General features: G+C 49.6%; 1 protein-coding gene across 19 annotated transcripts in view; it reads right to left on the minus strand.

Moving 5' to 3' along the window:
• Nucleotides 1–985: 985 nt before the first annotated feature.
• LOC111860032 (ankyrin-1) overlaps nucleotides 986–16,913 on the minus strand; it is a 120,243-nt gene continuing 104,315 nt past the window's right edge. For 10 of the 19 annotated variants that reach the window (XM_023843293.2, XM_023843290.2, XM_072709061.1 and 7 more), the window contains 6 exons: nucleotides 14,482–15,091; nucleotides 13,756–14,074; nucleotides 8,604–8,687; nucleotides 7,490–7,633; nucleotides 6,181–6,275; nucleotides 986–4,808 (listed from right to left, as the gene is read on the minus strand). In XM_023843293.2, the coding sequence (XP_023699061.1) occupies nucleotides 6,204–6,275; nucleotides 7,490–7,633; nucleotides 8,604–8,687; nucleotides 13,756–14,074; nucleotides 14,482–15,091 (1,229 nt within the window). In that variant the 3' untranslated portion in view covers nucleotides 986–4,808; nucleotides 6,181–6,203. Of the gene's footprint in view, nucleotides 4,809–6,180; nucleotides 6,276–7,489; nucleotides 7,634–8,603; nucleotides 8,688–12,131; nucleotides 12,492–13,755; nucleotides 14,075–14,481; nucleotides 15,092–16,913 lie in introns of those variants that run through there. The other 9 variants (XM_023843306.2, XM_023843297.2, XM_023843291.2 and 6 more) reach the window with 9 other exon arrangements.

A 16,913-nucleotide genomic window follows, 5' to 3' on the forward strand; every position in this document is an offset into this window, starting at 1 on the left:
TCTGAGTCTCAGATAATCCTAAAAAGATATTATAATTATTATTATTATTATTATTATTATTATTATAATTATTTTTATTTGACAGACTTTGCGCAAAGTTTAGGACAAAAAGGAGCTCGATTAGTAAGGGATTTTAGAAAGTGACGATGAGGACATTTTGTTCAATCAAATATAAATAATCAGTGTTCGGTGCAAAAATGGAACATGACATGAAGACTATCCGAAGTAGAAGAGACCGAGAAACTTAAAGGTAAATGTATGAGATCCATGAAACGGTTTCAGCTCCAGTTTCATCATTTGATGCTAAAACAACTAAAATAACAATTGTTTCAGTTCTGCAATTAGGATTCCCACTTACATCTGTTGCCTTACATCCCCAGGGTTTTGGGTTAGAACCTTCCTCGGAATACTGAGCGAGTGGAAGTAAGATGCGGGTAATATGGAATTGAGACTTAATTGAGACTTAAGTTAAATTGATACTCAAATAGTTCCATCACATCCATTTCCTGAAACTGCTTGTCAAATGCAGGGTCATGGGGGTCCAGAGTCTATAGGTGCAAGGCAGGAAAAAACCCAGAATGTGGCATCAACCCATCACAGGGCACATGGGCAAGTTGGTAACTTGAGATAGCCTCAGTATGTTTTTGAACTGTGGGGGGGGAAGAGAGAACCAGAGTACCTGGGGGAAACCCCACAACATGGAGAACATGCAAATTCAACACACGTGGAACTTTGGCAAAGACTTGAACCCAGGTCCCAAGTGACAGTGCTAACCACTGCACCACCATGCCCCCCATACTTAAACAGTTATTAACATAACATTATAATCTATGTAAGGCATGTAGGAAAGATCTGAAAAATGATTTTTTAAGAAAAATATAACACATTAACAGTAAGGGCTCACGTTAGGACACGGACAAATTACATGAACATGTAAACACAGGACCATACATGCCATCAGAATAAATTGCCAGACACCTCCAAATATCTCATATCTTTCTTTATTAATTTCTGTAAATGATTTGAGCTGGTGTACAGGGTTAAATTGTCTATACATATCTTCATGTCAGACTGAATCTGATTAAAAGGCGTGTATACATATATTTTCTTTTTTCCCCTCTCTGTACCAATAAAAAAAGGAAATAAAACAGGTGAAGCACCTGTAAAGCCTTTGCCTTTCCCCAGTCGCTGGCATTCTCCAAAACGTAATAGTCATTTGGTAGCTAAGATGCTAAAGTACATCCATAACATAATTCTAGTCCCAGATAGCAAGTAACGGTGCATAGCATTCTAATTAAATATATATTTTCCATATATTTATGTATATATTTATATTTATATTAAAAACATTTTTCTGTGCATGTGCGCAGTTGCATTCCTTAGTATTGAGTAATATGCTATTGCGTTAATAATCTCGTCAATCCATTCTAAAGGAGTATAAGTGACCTCTAGTTTTTGCAAGGTAATATTTTTGCATGAACTTGTTTATACAATTCCTTTATTATGTTGTTTCTTTTCATTTATTCAGAGTAATTTGGAGCCCCCCTGCCCCTTAAAGATTCCACTCTCCTGGCTGCTGCACCTCCTCGTCAGAGTAGGTATCTAGACACCTGACTACCAGAGTTGGGCCTCCACCTGCTCACCCAGCCCCTATTTGTCTATGTTCTCTGCTCCTGGGTGGGTGACAGAATCTGATCCCTGTGACCTCGCTCTTGAAATATGGTTCAAACGACAGTAGTACAAATTAAAAATGCTAAAAGAACGAGAAAATGTAGGGGAGCCACACCCATAGTCAACAATTTTCCCAGTCACCGATGTTTGATCTGTCCTTTGATTTTCTGCTCCTGCATCTGAAGCCACCCCCTGCCCCCCTAATGTTTTTCTTTTGCTATTTTCCATTGTTTCTTACATGTAGGCTGTCCAGGGGCACCTCAGGACCCGTTTGAGAAGCACTGCTTTATGCTATGTGAAGCAGGTAGGTCGCGTCACAATCTCACATCTGCTGAGCAGAAAATTTGCTGGAATGGGCGTTGCAAATGTGTGGCGCGGCTGTGAACGCATGAGTGCATTTTCCCACGCATGAGTGCATTTGCAATGACAATGTGCCACTACTTAGACTCTCCAAACTGGGAACTGCACTGACTTCTTCACCAAGGCATGGAAGTGAGCCTGTGCTTACTGGCCCCCTGGAGGGAGGACAGATGTTCCCGGGGCGACGTTGGGGTTCAGAAGAAGATGGACGCTGGGCTGGTGGAGAGTATTCGAAACGGCTGATGAACTTGCAGCACTAGCCTGTTCTGTACCCTATGCCGGACACACTCCTTTAAAGTGGCACCGTAATCCTGCTATCCCATGCACACACGCACACCAGCCTGCAAATTTGGGAAAGCAATTTTTAGTGATTGATCATGCAGCCTTGCCTTGATTTAAAAATATATACTCCCGAACTATGTACGTTAAGGCTTAAATAAACAAAGATAAAGAACATGAATAGTTTGAGGCCGGAGCTGTGCATTCTGGGACACCTTGGACTGCTCACGTGATTGACCTTTTGAACAACCCTCTAGGGCTACTCTACACACAGACCCTTTGGATGTCCCAGTGCTGCCCTTTTTGTCCCTATGGGCCCTCTGAGTGGCAGAAAATGTCACAGAGATAAAGCTTAGACTTCCAAGTGGGAAACAAACCCAAAAACCTTAGGGAGCCCCTAGTGATTTGACCAGCTTGACCAGGTAAAACTTAAATCTAAACATGGATTCCTTGTTTTCATGCTGCAAAGATGTCTCTGAGCAGATGGAAGAGTGTGTGTGGAATGAGGAAATTCCCCAATGGCTGCTCTTCCTTCTTATGGTTGCTTATTTGCTAAATCGAGCAGGTGATAAGGTTTGGTAAGGTGTGGTCAGGCCGGCCCAGGAAGTGGAAGCTCGTCAGGTGTGCAGCAGCGTAGGGGTCCCCCACTGACCCCCCCCCCACCACACACACACACACACACACACACACAAAGTGCACATGTACGCGCCCACCCTGATATTATTGTTGCTTAAGCCAGTGGGTTCTACTGGCCAATTAGAACATGGGGTGGGGGGGGGGGTTGAACAGTGAGAATATTTAAATAGGTGGCGGGGGGGGGGGGGAGGTTTAACATGAGGACTGCTGGTGGGTAGACAGGCAGGATGAGCATGGCCTGGGGGTTGTGGGGGGTGGCTAGGAATCACAGTTATGGGGTCTGTATTACAGTCTGTTATCACAGTGCTTGCTGGCTGGCTAACCGCCCCCCCCCCCCGGCTCCTTTGCATTCTAGACTCATTGAGCTGACTGCCCCACCCCCTCGAAAATAGACCTTTTGCATAAGGAGCCCTGGTACAGGCAGAGGGCTGCCTCTGTGAAATACTGATGCGAGTGTCCAGCTGGTGTTTCACCATGGGGGGGGGGCTGATGGGGATGTAAATGTTCTCAGGCGTATCATTTGTGCGTGTGTGCATGTGTACTGGAGAGGCCACGGGGCCTGTGTGCGCGTTGGCGCCCCCCCCAGGAAGACAGGATGGCTACAACTGTGCTGCTGGGCTAAGGTAGCACAGATTCAGCTTGGGCCGCGTGCAGGAAGTACGTGGGAAGCTGCGCAGACAGGTGAGGCCCGGCGACAGCTGCAGCTGCGTGGTGGTGTTCAGGAGGGGGGGGTGGGGGTGCGGGCAGGAAGAATCTGGACTACGGCTTGACAGGACGCCTAGGATGCCCAGGTCAGTAATCAACACGAGAAAGCAGCCCCATGGGACGGAGCTTTCCGGAAGCACAGATACCGATGGCGAGAGAGTCTCATTGGGGGGGGGGGGTCACTAATTCCTTACACACAAAGAACCAAGAGACACTTCAGAACCCAGAAAAGGGGTAACGAGAACATTAATCAGAAGGGACATTTAAAAAAACACACACACACACACATAATCACACGTACACAAAATTGACGTACAAACACCCCCTGCAGGACAGTAAAAGTATATATTCTTCTTCTTCATGCCCTTAATGAGCAGGATATATAGGTACATATTCAACCAAATGAAAACGAAAGAGCAAAGGTGTGCACCAAGCCAGCAGCGTGGGCCCCGAGGGCCGCTTTGCACGTGCACACACACACGCACGCGTACATTCGCGTAACGTCAGCAGTGCGGAGATTATGTACAGTGAGGATTCCTCAGGGCCCCAGGCACACTGCAGCTACAGATCAGAGCGCTGACGGGTCCAAAATCTCCACCGCAAGTTTAGGACCTTGATTTAGGATTATGTTCTCGCATTGACCTGTGTATATATTTTTATATAATATTTTTAAAATCGACCCTTTTTTATCTGTCAGCAAAATATTCCTTTTTTCCAAGAGGGGAAAACTAAAAAGAGATTGTGCATTTTCCTCTCCCCAAATCCCAGAGCCAATTCTGTTCCTGGCATGGGTTATCTCCCCCCCCCCCCCCTGATTCCCCATCAGTCTGTAGATAAGCATGCCATGCGTCAGCAGTCAGACATGCTGATACAGATACAGGAAGCTCGGATTTTTCCATTTTTCACATCTCGGTTTATATTATTTTTTTATATGAAATCATGCCTCTAGCCTATTTTTTGTTTAGTTAGTTTTTTTTTTTTGTTAAAAAAATGGTAAGAAAACTATGGGTAAATCCTCATCGTGATCGCTCCTCTTCCCCGCCGCCATCCTCGCCATCCGTCCCACTGCTTCTGGCGGTTTGTTCAGGTTTCCGGCTCCTCCGCCCCGCTGCCTGTCATGTGTCCATGAAGGGTGGTCTGGGAGTTGGTGTCGGGGTCTGGAGGGAGGTGAAAGGTGGAGAAAATGGAGGGAGGAGGTCAGAAGTTGGCAGAAGACCCACGTGAGGTTGTGGCCGGCCGGTGGGCAGGTCAAAGGTCAGACACAGTGTTAGATCTAATAATGCAAAGAAACACATGCAGTCCACTCTTTGCATGGCCTTGACCAAACATTGGATGTTACAGAATCAAAAAGTATCTTGAAAGCAATGACCCTGTGTGACAGGAGACAGCCGGGAAAGTTCGCTCGCTGTACACACTATGGACACCTATGCAGAAGCAGCACAGGCAAGCTGTGTGGGGTGGGTTTTAAATGGGGGAGGCGTGGGAGAGAAAGAAAGAGAGAACAAGGGAGAGCAAGTAGGACAAAGAGGGCTAGTCACTGCAGGTGAGTATTTCCTGTTACCATGTAAGGGATGATGTAGGTCTGGTGGTGCCCACCAGGTGGCAATGTTTCTCCCACTCAGCTCTATATCAGAGCTGTTTGAGGGCTGGACCCTCTTCAGCCAGATTGGGAACCCTCTGCCCCCCGCTGCGCTGGCCAGAAATGGGACGTGCCCTCAGCGCAACAAGGGCGCCGCGGGTGAGTTCGGCATGAACGCGGCGCGGCCTGAGAGTGCTCCAGTACAAAAACAATACAGAGGATTAATCTGCGATGTGGTGCCTTGTTATTTTTGTCACTGACTGAACAGGGCGAGGAACAGGAATCCTAGGCAGCGGCTGGGTGCATTTGTATCCTTGGTAAAGAGAATAAATATGCACACAACACACAAACATCTCCATAGCTACCTGCGTGGGGACCTCCCATTGGCTCATCTCACTGTAATTACGTAATTGCATTAAAGAAACAGGCAAAAACATCATGAACTAAAAAGCCCTTTGAACTAAAAAAAACAAAAAACAAAAAAAAAACACAAAAGTGTTGGGAGAAAAGTGGTTGTCTTCTGAGGATGTCCCCAGCATCCGTTTTTAAAACTTTGTTCTAGATGTCTCCACAGGACAGGTAAATCAGTCTACACACTTGCACACACACATACGAAACTCAAACAGGGTGTGTGCGTGCGCACACAGAGATGGGAAAACAATAACAAGATGCATACATGCACGACCGAAAGCACCACCGTAATGCACACACATACTGGCAGACTCATAATGGGATACACGCATCCGCATGTGAGAACATTCTCACATCCATTCCTCACTCTGCCGCCTGCGTTCCACTTCCTGTTTCACATCCACACCTCCCAGGGTTCAGGGCTACTGGTGCAAGTCACCCTAACTGAAACCAGAACCACAAGGGGGTGTGCAGCTCTCTCCAGGAGCGAGACACTTAGTCATTCTGTCTGTCCGTGAGTCCGCCGGTCTGCCCCCTACCTGCCGGGAGGAGTCACTGAGTCTCACGGCTTTATTCTCCGCAGACTGGCACATTTCACTATCTGAGCCCCCTTCTTCATATCCACAACATCGGGCTACAGGGAGGGGAGAGGAATGGGGGGGTGGGGGGGGTGGGCGCCAGGGTGCAGAGGGATGAGGAAAGGGGAGGGCAGAAGCGAGGGGGAGGGAGAAGGAGCAGAGGAGTGAGAATATGAGATGGAGAACAGGGGGAGACAACAGAAAGGGAGAGAAGGAAAATATGACAAGTGGCAGAGTGAAGAGTGAGAAAGACAGAGAGGAGGGTAGAGGAAAGGCAGGAAGCAGTAAAGTGCCAGGGACAGATGGAGAAAGAGAAGGGACAACCAAGGCAGGATGGAGGAGGAGAGAGGCAGGAGAGAAATAAACATCAGACATCAGAAAACAGAGAGAAACACGGACAGCACTGCTGGTGCAGGGGTGCATGGAAACACAGGAGGTGAAAGGTCAGCTCGCCGCAAACAGACAGGCACACGGGCGTCCAAACACCTGGAAAGGAGGAAAAGGCGAGCAGGGCTGCTCCCTCGAGGAGGACAAACAGCACAAAGGAAGAGCCGTATTAGTCAGAATCGAGCAGCAGCTTCCAACGAAGAACGGCTGTTAGTGTTGTAGTGTCACCAGAAGGACACTACCGTCTACAGCATCATGGGTGACATCACAGGCAAGGCAGGAGTAGTTATCCTACATCTGCTAGGTGCTCATGGTGGATGTGGAGAGAGCGATGGAGAAATGGGGATGCAGGGAAGGGTGTAGAAGACTGGCAGGGAGGCATACGGCCACAGCAGTCACGCACATGCATACAAATGCACGCAAACTCTCCTCCAGGCCTTCTGCTTCACAGGACGTCCCCAGCTCACTGACAGGCTACAAAACCTCTGCTGAGTGACTGCTTAGCTCCGATACAAATCCCGCCGGCCACCCTAGTACCACGTGTGCACAAAGCCCAGAGATCCACCTAAGGCCCGGTCCAACACGGCTACCCTTTGCTATGTAAAGCAAGACATTGGAACGATTTCTCAAATTCAGCCAGGAGAGTTGAGTTTGGGAATAGAGGAAGTATGTTCTGAGTCTCCCAGGTGAATGCGGAGCTCTGGGAAGCTCAGTGCTTCACGCCTGACGATTAGTCACGTGTCTGGTGGTTAGTAACTTCACGGACCATATTAGAAGGTCTGAGAAACATGGAGTCCAGCACAGCAGTTCAGCACACACCCCCGGCCCAGAATAAATGCGGGGCGGGCCCTGGGCTTGGACGGCGTGGCCCTGCACGGCCCACCTTGGTGCTGTCCCGGCCCAGCACAGCGTAGCTCAGAAATTGCTCTGCCTCATCCTCCAGCCCACCGGCCTCCTGCAGGGATGAGCCGTCATCACCCCCCTCGTCTCCGAGGCCCTTATCCCTCCTCAACACCTTCCGCACGATCTGCCACATGGAGGGAAGGACCGCTGTCATTTCACCATCATCATCACAATCATCCATCCATCCATCTTCCATAATGACCTATCCAGCATGGGATCGTAGGGGTGTATTCCAGAAAGTACAGGACAAAAAACACCAACACAATGTGAGGAAAACTTGCCAACTACACACAGCGAGTGGGAGCAGGATTCAAATCCCCAGCATCTAAGGTAACAGTGCTATCCGCTGAGCTATCATGCATATTAGTGTTACGGTTGTTCTTGCTGTTGTATAGCTGCACGTTCCCATCAGCATAGAGAGGCTAATGTGATTCGACACATGGCGACGCACAGCTGGACGCTGTTCTTTGCCAAGGCGAGGCTCAGGTTGTAAGTGAGTCTGTGCAGCTGCTTCCCACCCATAAACACCTGAGCTGCTTCACCCTGACCAGCAGGTTTGTCCAAACTCCGTTCACCTGCTACTCTTCTGATCCATCTTCTTTCTTCATGAGGAGTTCAATTGCAAGTGGTCTATGCTGTATTACCGAAAAGTGATCACATGACCGTAGGGTCAGAGTAGCTAAAGGAATGGCTGAAAATCTCGCCACTGAAGAATGTTTGATCCATGTTCTATGATACTTGGAACATAATTAAGGACTTAAGTCCCTCTCTGAATAAAATTCTACGTTAGCTAAATTCCTTGTTGAATTATAATTATGGTGTTGATGATGAATAATATGTGTATGGGGTGTATGAAGCCACCATTCCTTCGTCTTACATGTCCTCCTCTTCCTCAGCCTGCTCAAGCCTTGTCTCTGCTGGCAATCCAGCTTGCACTTTGAACATATCACCATCTTTAGGTGGCTCTGTGTTGGGCTGCTGTTACAGCCCAAGCCAATCAGGAGCCCTGTTACATCCCCACCAACAGTCAGCTATGCGATGGACTGCTGTTGCAGCCAGAGCCAACCAGGAGCCCCGTTACATCCCCCGCTGACCTTCTTCGTGACGATGTTCCCATGCTCGTCGGTGAACTGCTCCTCGCTCACGTGATCCCCGGTCATGTCCTCCAGCGCATCGCCCTGCAACACAGTGGCGGGACGCATCACTTGCGATGCCCGGTGAGTGGGGGGGGGGGCAGGGAGATGCACACGGGCACAGGACACAACGAGACGTGATGAGGCGAAGCACGAGAGGCACACGGAAGCCATAGCGCCACAAGACCGCACTTCTTGCTCATCAAAGTGCGCAGAGAAACACACTGGTTATCCACTGGGCTGCTATTAGGCGCCATTAAGTCGGTGTCTGTGCAGAGTCTTACACAACTCTCTGCTACGAACCCTAATGTAAGTAACAAGCTTGGGCACATACACAGTACGTGTTTACAGGGGGAATATGTCATGCCTATTGATGGTAAATAAGACAGATGACAGAGTGTTTGACCCTGTAACACAGCACAACAGCTGGTGAAGGGAACCAGCAAACTGTGACCAAGGGCCATGTGGCCTTTCCACAGCGATACTGAAGTAGGTGATGTCATATGTGTCTATGTGTAGTAAAGGGGGGGTGAGAAGTGCTTTAAAACAGCTCCTCAGACAGCCTCATCACTCTCTTGCTCTCTTCCCCTCTCACATCTCTCTCATATCCCTGTCGCCGGTGTGACGACGCAACGCAGAATGCTCACCACCGGGGGCAGCACCGCGCTTCATCATGAGACGTGGGGAGAGACGAAAATAGCAAAAGCTTGTGCACATCCTGAGGGTTAAATGGCTTTCAGAGCGCCGTCGCCTTCCTGGGAGGGCAAGCAGTGGAGCACAGTGGGGGTGTGGCTGCCTATAAGTCATGTGGCGAGCCCCTGTCATCCTGCAGCCTGTTCAAAGACAGTGTCTCTCTGCGTCCCACCCCCTACTACGCTTTCTTCACTTTTTGCCATTTGATTGGCCTGCAGGAGGGCGGAGGGTGGGGTGGTGGGGCAAAAGGTCCACAGCGGTGATTTTTAAGGATAGCAACAACAGCAGTATTATGAAGTGTATGAAAACCCATCCTGAATGCAATTGCAGTGTGGGGGCAGGGGGGGGACGTGTCACTACAGGGTAGGGGACTCAAGGTGACTTCAGCCCATCATCTGCTATCCTTGGTCCCCTGAGTTTACTGCCAGATGAGTCAAGCTGATCAAAGAGCAGACCGAGTACAGTCCGGAGAACGGGGAACTGACTGATCTGGCTCCAACAGAAGCATCTGGAAGTTACCAAGGTTATTATCGTCAACGGAAACGAACGAAATAACGAAAACTAGAATTGAAAAAACATTTTCGTTAACTGAAATAAATAAAAACGACAATTAAAAGAAAAAACAATAACTAACTATAACTGTATTGTGCGTTGACAAAACTAACTAAAACGTACTGAAATTATAGATGAAATGTCCTTCGTTTTCGTCTTTGTCAATTTATTTATAAGTCGATTTATTTCGCTCTAGCAGTTTCACGTGAGCTGGCAGCACCGTACGGCACCTCTCTGTCCATCACTTCTTGTTTACAGTCGGCTTTTGCTCACCGCGTTACCTGGAAAAATGGCGACGACAAAAGTTGGGAGAAGGCGGCAGAGTCCTATCTGGAATTTCTTTGACTATGACAGCGAGACAGTTAAGAGCAGGTGCATTGTAGAAACAGGTGACAAAATCTGAAAGTCCACTTGAGAAGCTCGCATAAGACGGCTAATCGCGAGTACCTTGACCAAGTAGCCTCTCTGATTAGCTCCCCCGAAAGAGAAGCAACATCCCGGCCAGGTAGCACCGGGAAGGAGGGGACAACCATAATGAATTGCTTTCACCGACGACCAAACAGCTGCTGGTTAGTAAATACGCAGGAACACCACAAGACTTCATTTCCTTTTTGTTTACAATATTGGACGTATGGTTAACATAGAAAAGCAAAGCACATCAGCATCAAGCCCCCGGGGAAGACCCAGGACACGATGGAGAGACTATACAGTATGTCTCGGTTGGGCTGGGAAAGCCTCGGGATTTCCCCAGTGGAGCTGGAGGAAGTGGCCGGAGAGAGGGAAGTCTGGGTTTCCATGCTGAGACAATCCTGTTGTGCAATGGTTCTTGAGTTTGTTAATGTTTTTCTCAGATTGAGCTCCCTGAGACTCCTGGCTGTCAAGAAATGTGACGTGTGCCTCGTGAATGGGTTTATATTCTTATGTTCATGTGTGTCCTTAGTCTATTGGCTATTTTGATTTGTACCAGGCACACTACCTGTATCCAACATCAGAAGCAGTATCACACACATTTTGCACATAAGCTGCTATCTTGTAGAGTGTTGGTTGTTGTGGATGGTTGGTTGTTCAAAAGTAACTGAATACACTTTTTGAAATGGTTTCCTTTGTTGAGTTTTATTACACAATACTTACTGATCTTTTTGAATCCTGCACCTGACAAATAACCCAAAGTATGAAAAAATTAAAACTAATACTAAAACTAATAAAAACTAAACTAAAACTAAGCATTTAGAAAAAATTAAAACTAACTAAAACTAGCAAACCTGCTCTAAAAACTAATTAAAACTAACTAAATTAGAGGGGAAAAGGTCAAAACGAAATAAAACTAAACTATAATGAAAAATCCAAAACTATTATAACCTTGGAAGTTACCTCATTTCAGGAACTCTGCTAAAAGCCTCAGGTTCGAGAATCACATGGTATAATGCTCTGTAATGGCCATGTCCAGATTTCACGTCAGCTTAAATGCTGAGCAAGCAAAAACGTTCCCGATTGGTCCATCCCTGTGGTACCAGGATGTAACCAGCCTACCTAAAACACGTGTCAAAATGTATTCCTTCATGGGGCATCTCAAGCAAAACAGAAGATCTGTTTGGGCACCTGATCATAGAAGATCAAAATGCCATTGTTTCAGAGGAATCCGATCCATCAGTAAACAGCAACCAATAGCAGATATAAATGAATGATGCTGATGAAAACCATATTTCTGTGAATTCAGTGCTTCTGTCTAACATTAATGGTGTATAAATCCCCTAGCCTCCATTTATTTATTCTCTATTTATAATGCTTCCAGAAATACAGAATGCTGTAGCGAAACAGGCGCTTGACACCATGCTTTATAAATAGGCGAGAGCAGCAGCTCACACATACAGTCTGAGGGATTGTGGGTACAGGCACCACAAGGTGAGCATTCGAGCACATCAGGAACTGGGAAACTGTCCCCCTGCTAAAAATCCGTCCGTCCCGGCATGACCTCTACACCTGTTCTGTCCCAAGGAGAGACAGGCAGGGCTGGACTGGGATTAAACATCGGCCCTGGATTTTGGGGGGCCCACTGGGGGGGTCCCATGACAACATTTTCTGGCCACAAACTGTGGAAACTGTGGTGTGCCAGGTGGCCAGTCCATCCAAGTGAGCCCTACAGAGCCTGATCAGGACCTCCACCTGAGCCCAAACATTGAAGCTGAAACATCAGAGTCTGGGTGTCGCCTGCAGCCCCCGTGGCCCCCCCCACCCTCCCGGTACCTTGAGGATGACCCGGCGGCGCACCACGCGCGTGGTGACATTCTCCTCATCGTCGGAGGTGCCGTCCAGCTCCCCCAGCTCGGCGTCGAGCCGCCGGTGCACCCAGGCCAGTGCTGAGCGCAGTGAGCCACTGGCAATGTGCAGCACATTCTGGCAGCTGATGACCAGGAAGGCCAGCAGGGCCACGCTGAAGAAAAGCTCCGTCACGAGCGTCCACATGTCGGCGGCCGCCTGCCGGCCGGCGTTGCACCACGCTGCCTGTCCCCTCTGCCCCTCGTTCGGGGCTCACAGTGCCCCAGCTGCTGCGCACCCACACGCCGGCCACGTATTTCCTGCTTCCCTTTGCTTCCAAAAAAACACCCCCCCTCCCCCTTTCACCCTCCCAGGTCCTTTTAGAGTGTGAGGCTTTAAATATCCCCAGCCACCTGTTGGACTGGCTTCAGCCAGCCCCCCTCCCCCCGGTTCCCACAGCTCATCCCTTGCTAGCGTGAAGCTCCTGATTTGCCTCTGGAGGCCTGTTCCTGTCCCCTCCATTCCCTGCACGCCTTCATTGGGTCTCACAGGACTGGCGAAAATAAAAGCACGTCACACCCATATATCCGCCGCTTTCGCTTGCTTTGTTGTCTCATTAACAGGCAGTGAGACTCTCTGAGCCCAAACCACACAGTTCTAAGCACTGTAGTTTTGTGAAATTCGCCCACACCACAGCCTGGCAACGGAGTCCAGATTGGCGGTCACTCACGGCATGGCTATCGCCACGCTGATAGCAGTGTTCCCATGGCAGTGAATGGCCCTCCTCAACACCAACCTACACAGTGACGGGCACCGTATGACGGCTCAAAAACACCTGCTATTAACTCAACCAATCAACACATCACTCATCCTTAATAAGGGGCATAAATATTAATAAGCAGGATCACAGCAGTCATGGTGCAGCATATCCCATAATGCAACTGTACTTTCAGAGATGAGAGGTCAGAGATGAAGGTGGAGGCTGCTGTAAGGGCGCCGAGTGACAGAAAGCATGGCATGGAGGCCGCTATATTTGGCTACCCCAGCCTGTGCTCCTGCCCATCTTGGGTGGATGTGTGCAGGAACAGAAGCTGGGGGGGGTGTGAGTGCAGATGTGTGTGTGACGGGGGGGGTGAAGACTCACAACAACAAACTCCAGCAAGGAAAAGAAGACGCATTCAGTGCAGGGACGACTAAACCTGTCAAACCTGGCCGTGTCCTCAAAAATCACTTGAGCAAATAGTATAAAAATTTTAAATAAGTGAAGTGGAAAAGAATCGATGACTCAAATAAGTCTCAAATAAGACTCTAGTGTCCCCTGTCATTTACACATTTTAATACATATGAGATTGAGTTGTTAATCTGAGTATTCAGGAAATGAGCATTTTAATAGACCAGCAAAGTGTTTGCATCACATTCACCCTGGAGACATGCTGCAATGCAGGGCTTTTGTCAGGGGTGGCGCCAGAGCCCCACAGTGTTTCATAACAGAGTGACTTTGGTGCTGAAAACATAATGAAACGTCATGAATGAATCCAGATGTAACCTCCATACGAAAACCAAGAGGTTGAGGCTGCCCTGGCTGTTGAGAGCCTCTGCCCCGGGTACCGACCTGCCCTCTCAGCCGCGCCTCCTCCCACTCCCTCAGCTCGGGTGGCCGGTGCTGGAAGCTCAGCCCCTTCTCGAAAGGCTGCGTGCTGCGGAAGTGACTCAGCAGGGCCTCGGGGCGCCCCGCATCCCACGCAGGCTGCAGCAGGGCATCCTGGGCCGTGTGCGACAGCCCCAAGTCACCGTCCCGGGTCCCGCCTTGTCCCGACGACACCGGCAACTCCGCTGCCTGCCTGGGCTTGGACCCAAGCCAGTTCTGGGGGGAGTGCCAGCCCTGGGTGGAGGGCTGGTCGTGTAGGTATGACAAGAAGGTGCTGGCTGACCTGGGGGGGGGGTGGAGGGGGGAAGGACAGACTGGGTAAGATGCAGCTCAGCCTTGTCACAGAGAGAATCCACATCGATACATCAATATTTACAGAAAAATACAGGTAGTATGAGAGCACTTAACCAGGTTGTATTTTTGTAGTACAGGGGAAACCAGAGTATCAGGAGGAAATCTGCACAGTTAAGTGGGAATGTGCCAGCAACCCACCCAGTGGGGGCCGGATTGAGAGGAGACAGTGCTACTTGCTGAGCTGCCGTGTCCCCAGCAAACAAATTAAAAAGTGCATTATTCTTATTATTAATCAGTAAACCACTAAAAACACAAATGTCTGCAATTGAATCAGAGGAGATCTCTCCAATGACAGGGCCCTGTGGAGCAGAGCGTCACCATGGTAACCAGCCTCACCTGTCTCCATTGCGCTCGGTGACTCGAGTCAGACCAGGTGAGTCGCTCAGGCGGGCGTACACCCGCTGCTGTCCTGCAATAAGAGAAAGCCCATCCTCTGAGCTCGGCCCGTCCACGTCACCTCCTCCCCCTCCTCCTCCTCCTTCTCCTCCTCCTCCGGCTCCGGCCGTCGAACTGCTGCCCGCCGCCACAGCTTCCTCCGGTGCCTCTGACCTCCCGACCTCCGACCTCTGACCTCCGTCCAGCCCGTTGAGGCTGACCTCGCTGTGCTCTGCTTCGCCCAGCGTCTCCGCATCGCTCAGCCCGCCCCCCCCACCGCTGCCCCCGCTGGCCGGCCGGCCCAGGCTGCCGCCGCACGACGGCACGTCCAGCTCGTCGGCGTTGCTCCACTCCAACGAGGAGTCTTCCACGGGCACCAGGGAGGGGCTGGCCCCCGAGGGCCACACCTGCACTTCTGACATCTCCATCAGCGTGTCCTCTTCCGTGGTGGCAATGGGAGCGCACTCCATGCTGGACACCTCCTGCCAGTAGCGCTCTCCGCCCAGCGGGGAGGCCAGGCTGTACTGCCCGGAGGCAGGGGAGGTCAGCTCCTCCTGTGCCAGCCCATAACCTGAAGCGAGACAGAAAGAAGCACACTGATGCAGGCCCCCCCACCCGTCCATGCGCCGCTGCCGTGGCCCAGGAGAGAACGAGAGCCGGATGCAGGGAGAGAGGAACAGGATCAGTGGGCCCCTGGGAGGGCCAATGCGGGAGCAGGCAGGGGGGACTGTGGGGGGGGGGCCTGGCCTGGGCTTTCAGCAGCGTGCGTGACATCAGACACCCAGCTCACAGCAAGACGCCGAGACAGACGAACGTCTCTGCTGACTCCTACCTGCGGGGTAGAGGAATGGAGGGGGGGTGCTGCCTCCATGGGCGGGGGGGGGGGGGGGGGCAATGGACAGACCCCACCACCACAGCAGTAATGGAGCATACATCCGTATCACGTGTCAGGGGCATCAGGCAGGCAAGAGAAACGACCCTCCAGGAAAAGGCCTCAGATGCAGGCTAGCAGGCAGACATGCAGGAAACACCCCCGCGCTCACCCTCCCTCCCCATACGCATACACCCCCCCATACAGAAACACACACACTCCTCCATGCACACCTGTTTATACCTCCACACACACAAAGAAACACACCCCCCCACTCACACATCCATATATACAGTCATACACTCACACACACAGGTTTGCAGTTATATCTTTGTGGGGCTCTTCATTCATTAGGGAAGACTTTAATCCCAATATGAAGGCCTTAACCCCTACCCAGCATTTTTAGTTTTTGACTGCATTCACAAACCTTTGTGAGTACCTGAAAAATCACCACAACGTCAACATAGCTGGTTTTTATGGGGGGGGGTGTGTGACATTGTGGTCCCCACAATGTAATATAAACATAATCCACACACACAAAAACACACACATATCTTTTTAACAAACCTCTTAAGTATCCTTGAGTTTTATTTTTACTCTGTAATATATTACTGACACAGCACTTAAATTATAATAAATACTCAGGGAGTTATGATTTTATAGACATAACAAATTACACAGACACACATTTAACATACACTCATGTTGCAGCTTTCTTGCAGGAGAAGCTTGTTCATAAGAGCTTGGAAAGCTCCGGTTCCAGATCAGCCACATGATCAGCCACATGATCAGCCAGCTCCACTTCCTGCTAGGCAGGGTGCATCAGACCATCAATGGCCATTGTAAACTGTGACTCTCTACAAATGTGAAGAGCCACACCTGTACTATTCTGGCATCACCCCTACTCCATTTTTACATCACTCCTACTTCACTATTACATCATCCCTACTGCACTATTACTTCATCCCTACTCCACTGCTACATCTTCCTTACACCATTCCTACATCACTTCGACTGCACTCTTACATCACCCCAACTCCATTCCTAACATCACTACTACTCCATTCTTACATCACCCTTACTCCCTCTCTAATTCCATTCCTACATCACTTCTATTCCATTCCAACATCATCCCTACTCCATTCTTACATCATCCTTACACTTTTCCAGTAATATTCTTGAATGATTTCTGAACCATCCCTACATCATCCCTGCATCATCCCTGTTTTATTCCTGCAGCACACCTGCAGGAATCTCCATCCGCAATCCATGTGCACGATGATCAAAGGCCAGGAGGCCTCAAGGAACAAATAACCCAACAACACCAAGACAAACCAAACCATGTAAGTGATACGTTGTTAGGACAGAGTTCCAAGTGTCTGTGCAACGTGACTGATATCAGACACTCAGCGAGAGAGCATGACAGGCAAATGGCGCATCTGAGTGTGTGCGTGTGCAAAGGGTCTCCTGTAAAAGGACTAGACTGCCGCGCTGGCTGATGTTATTCCTGATGGTGCAGGGC

The sequence above is a fragment of the Paramormyrops kingsleyae genome, chromosome 2, assembly GCF_048594095.1.
Source record: "Paramormyrops kingsleyae isolate MSU_618 chromosome 2, PKINGS_0.4, whole genome shotgun sequence".
Taxonomy (NCBI): domain Eukaryota; kingdom Metazoa; phylum Chordata; class Actinopteri; order Osteoglossiformes; family Mormyridae; genus Paramormyrops; species Paramormyrops kingsleyae.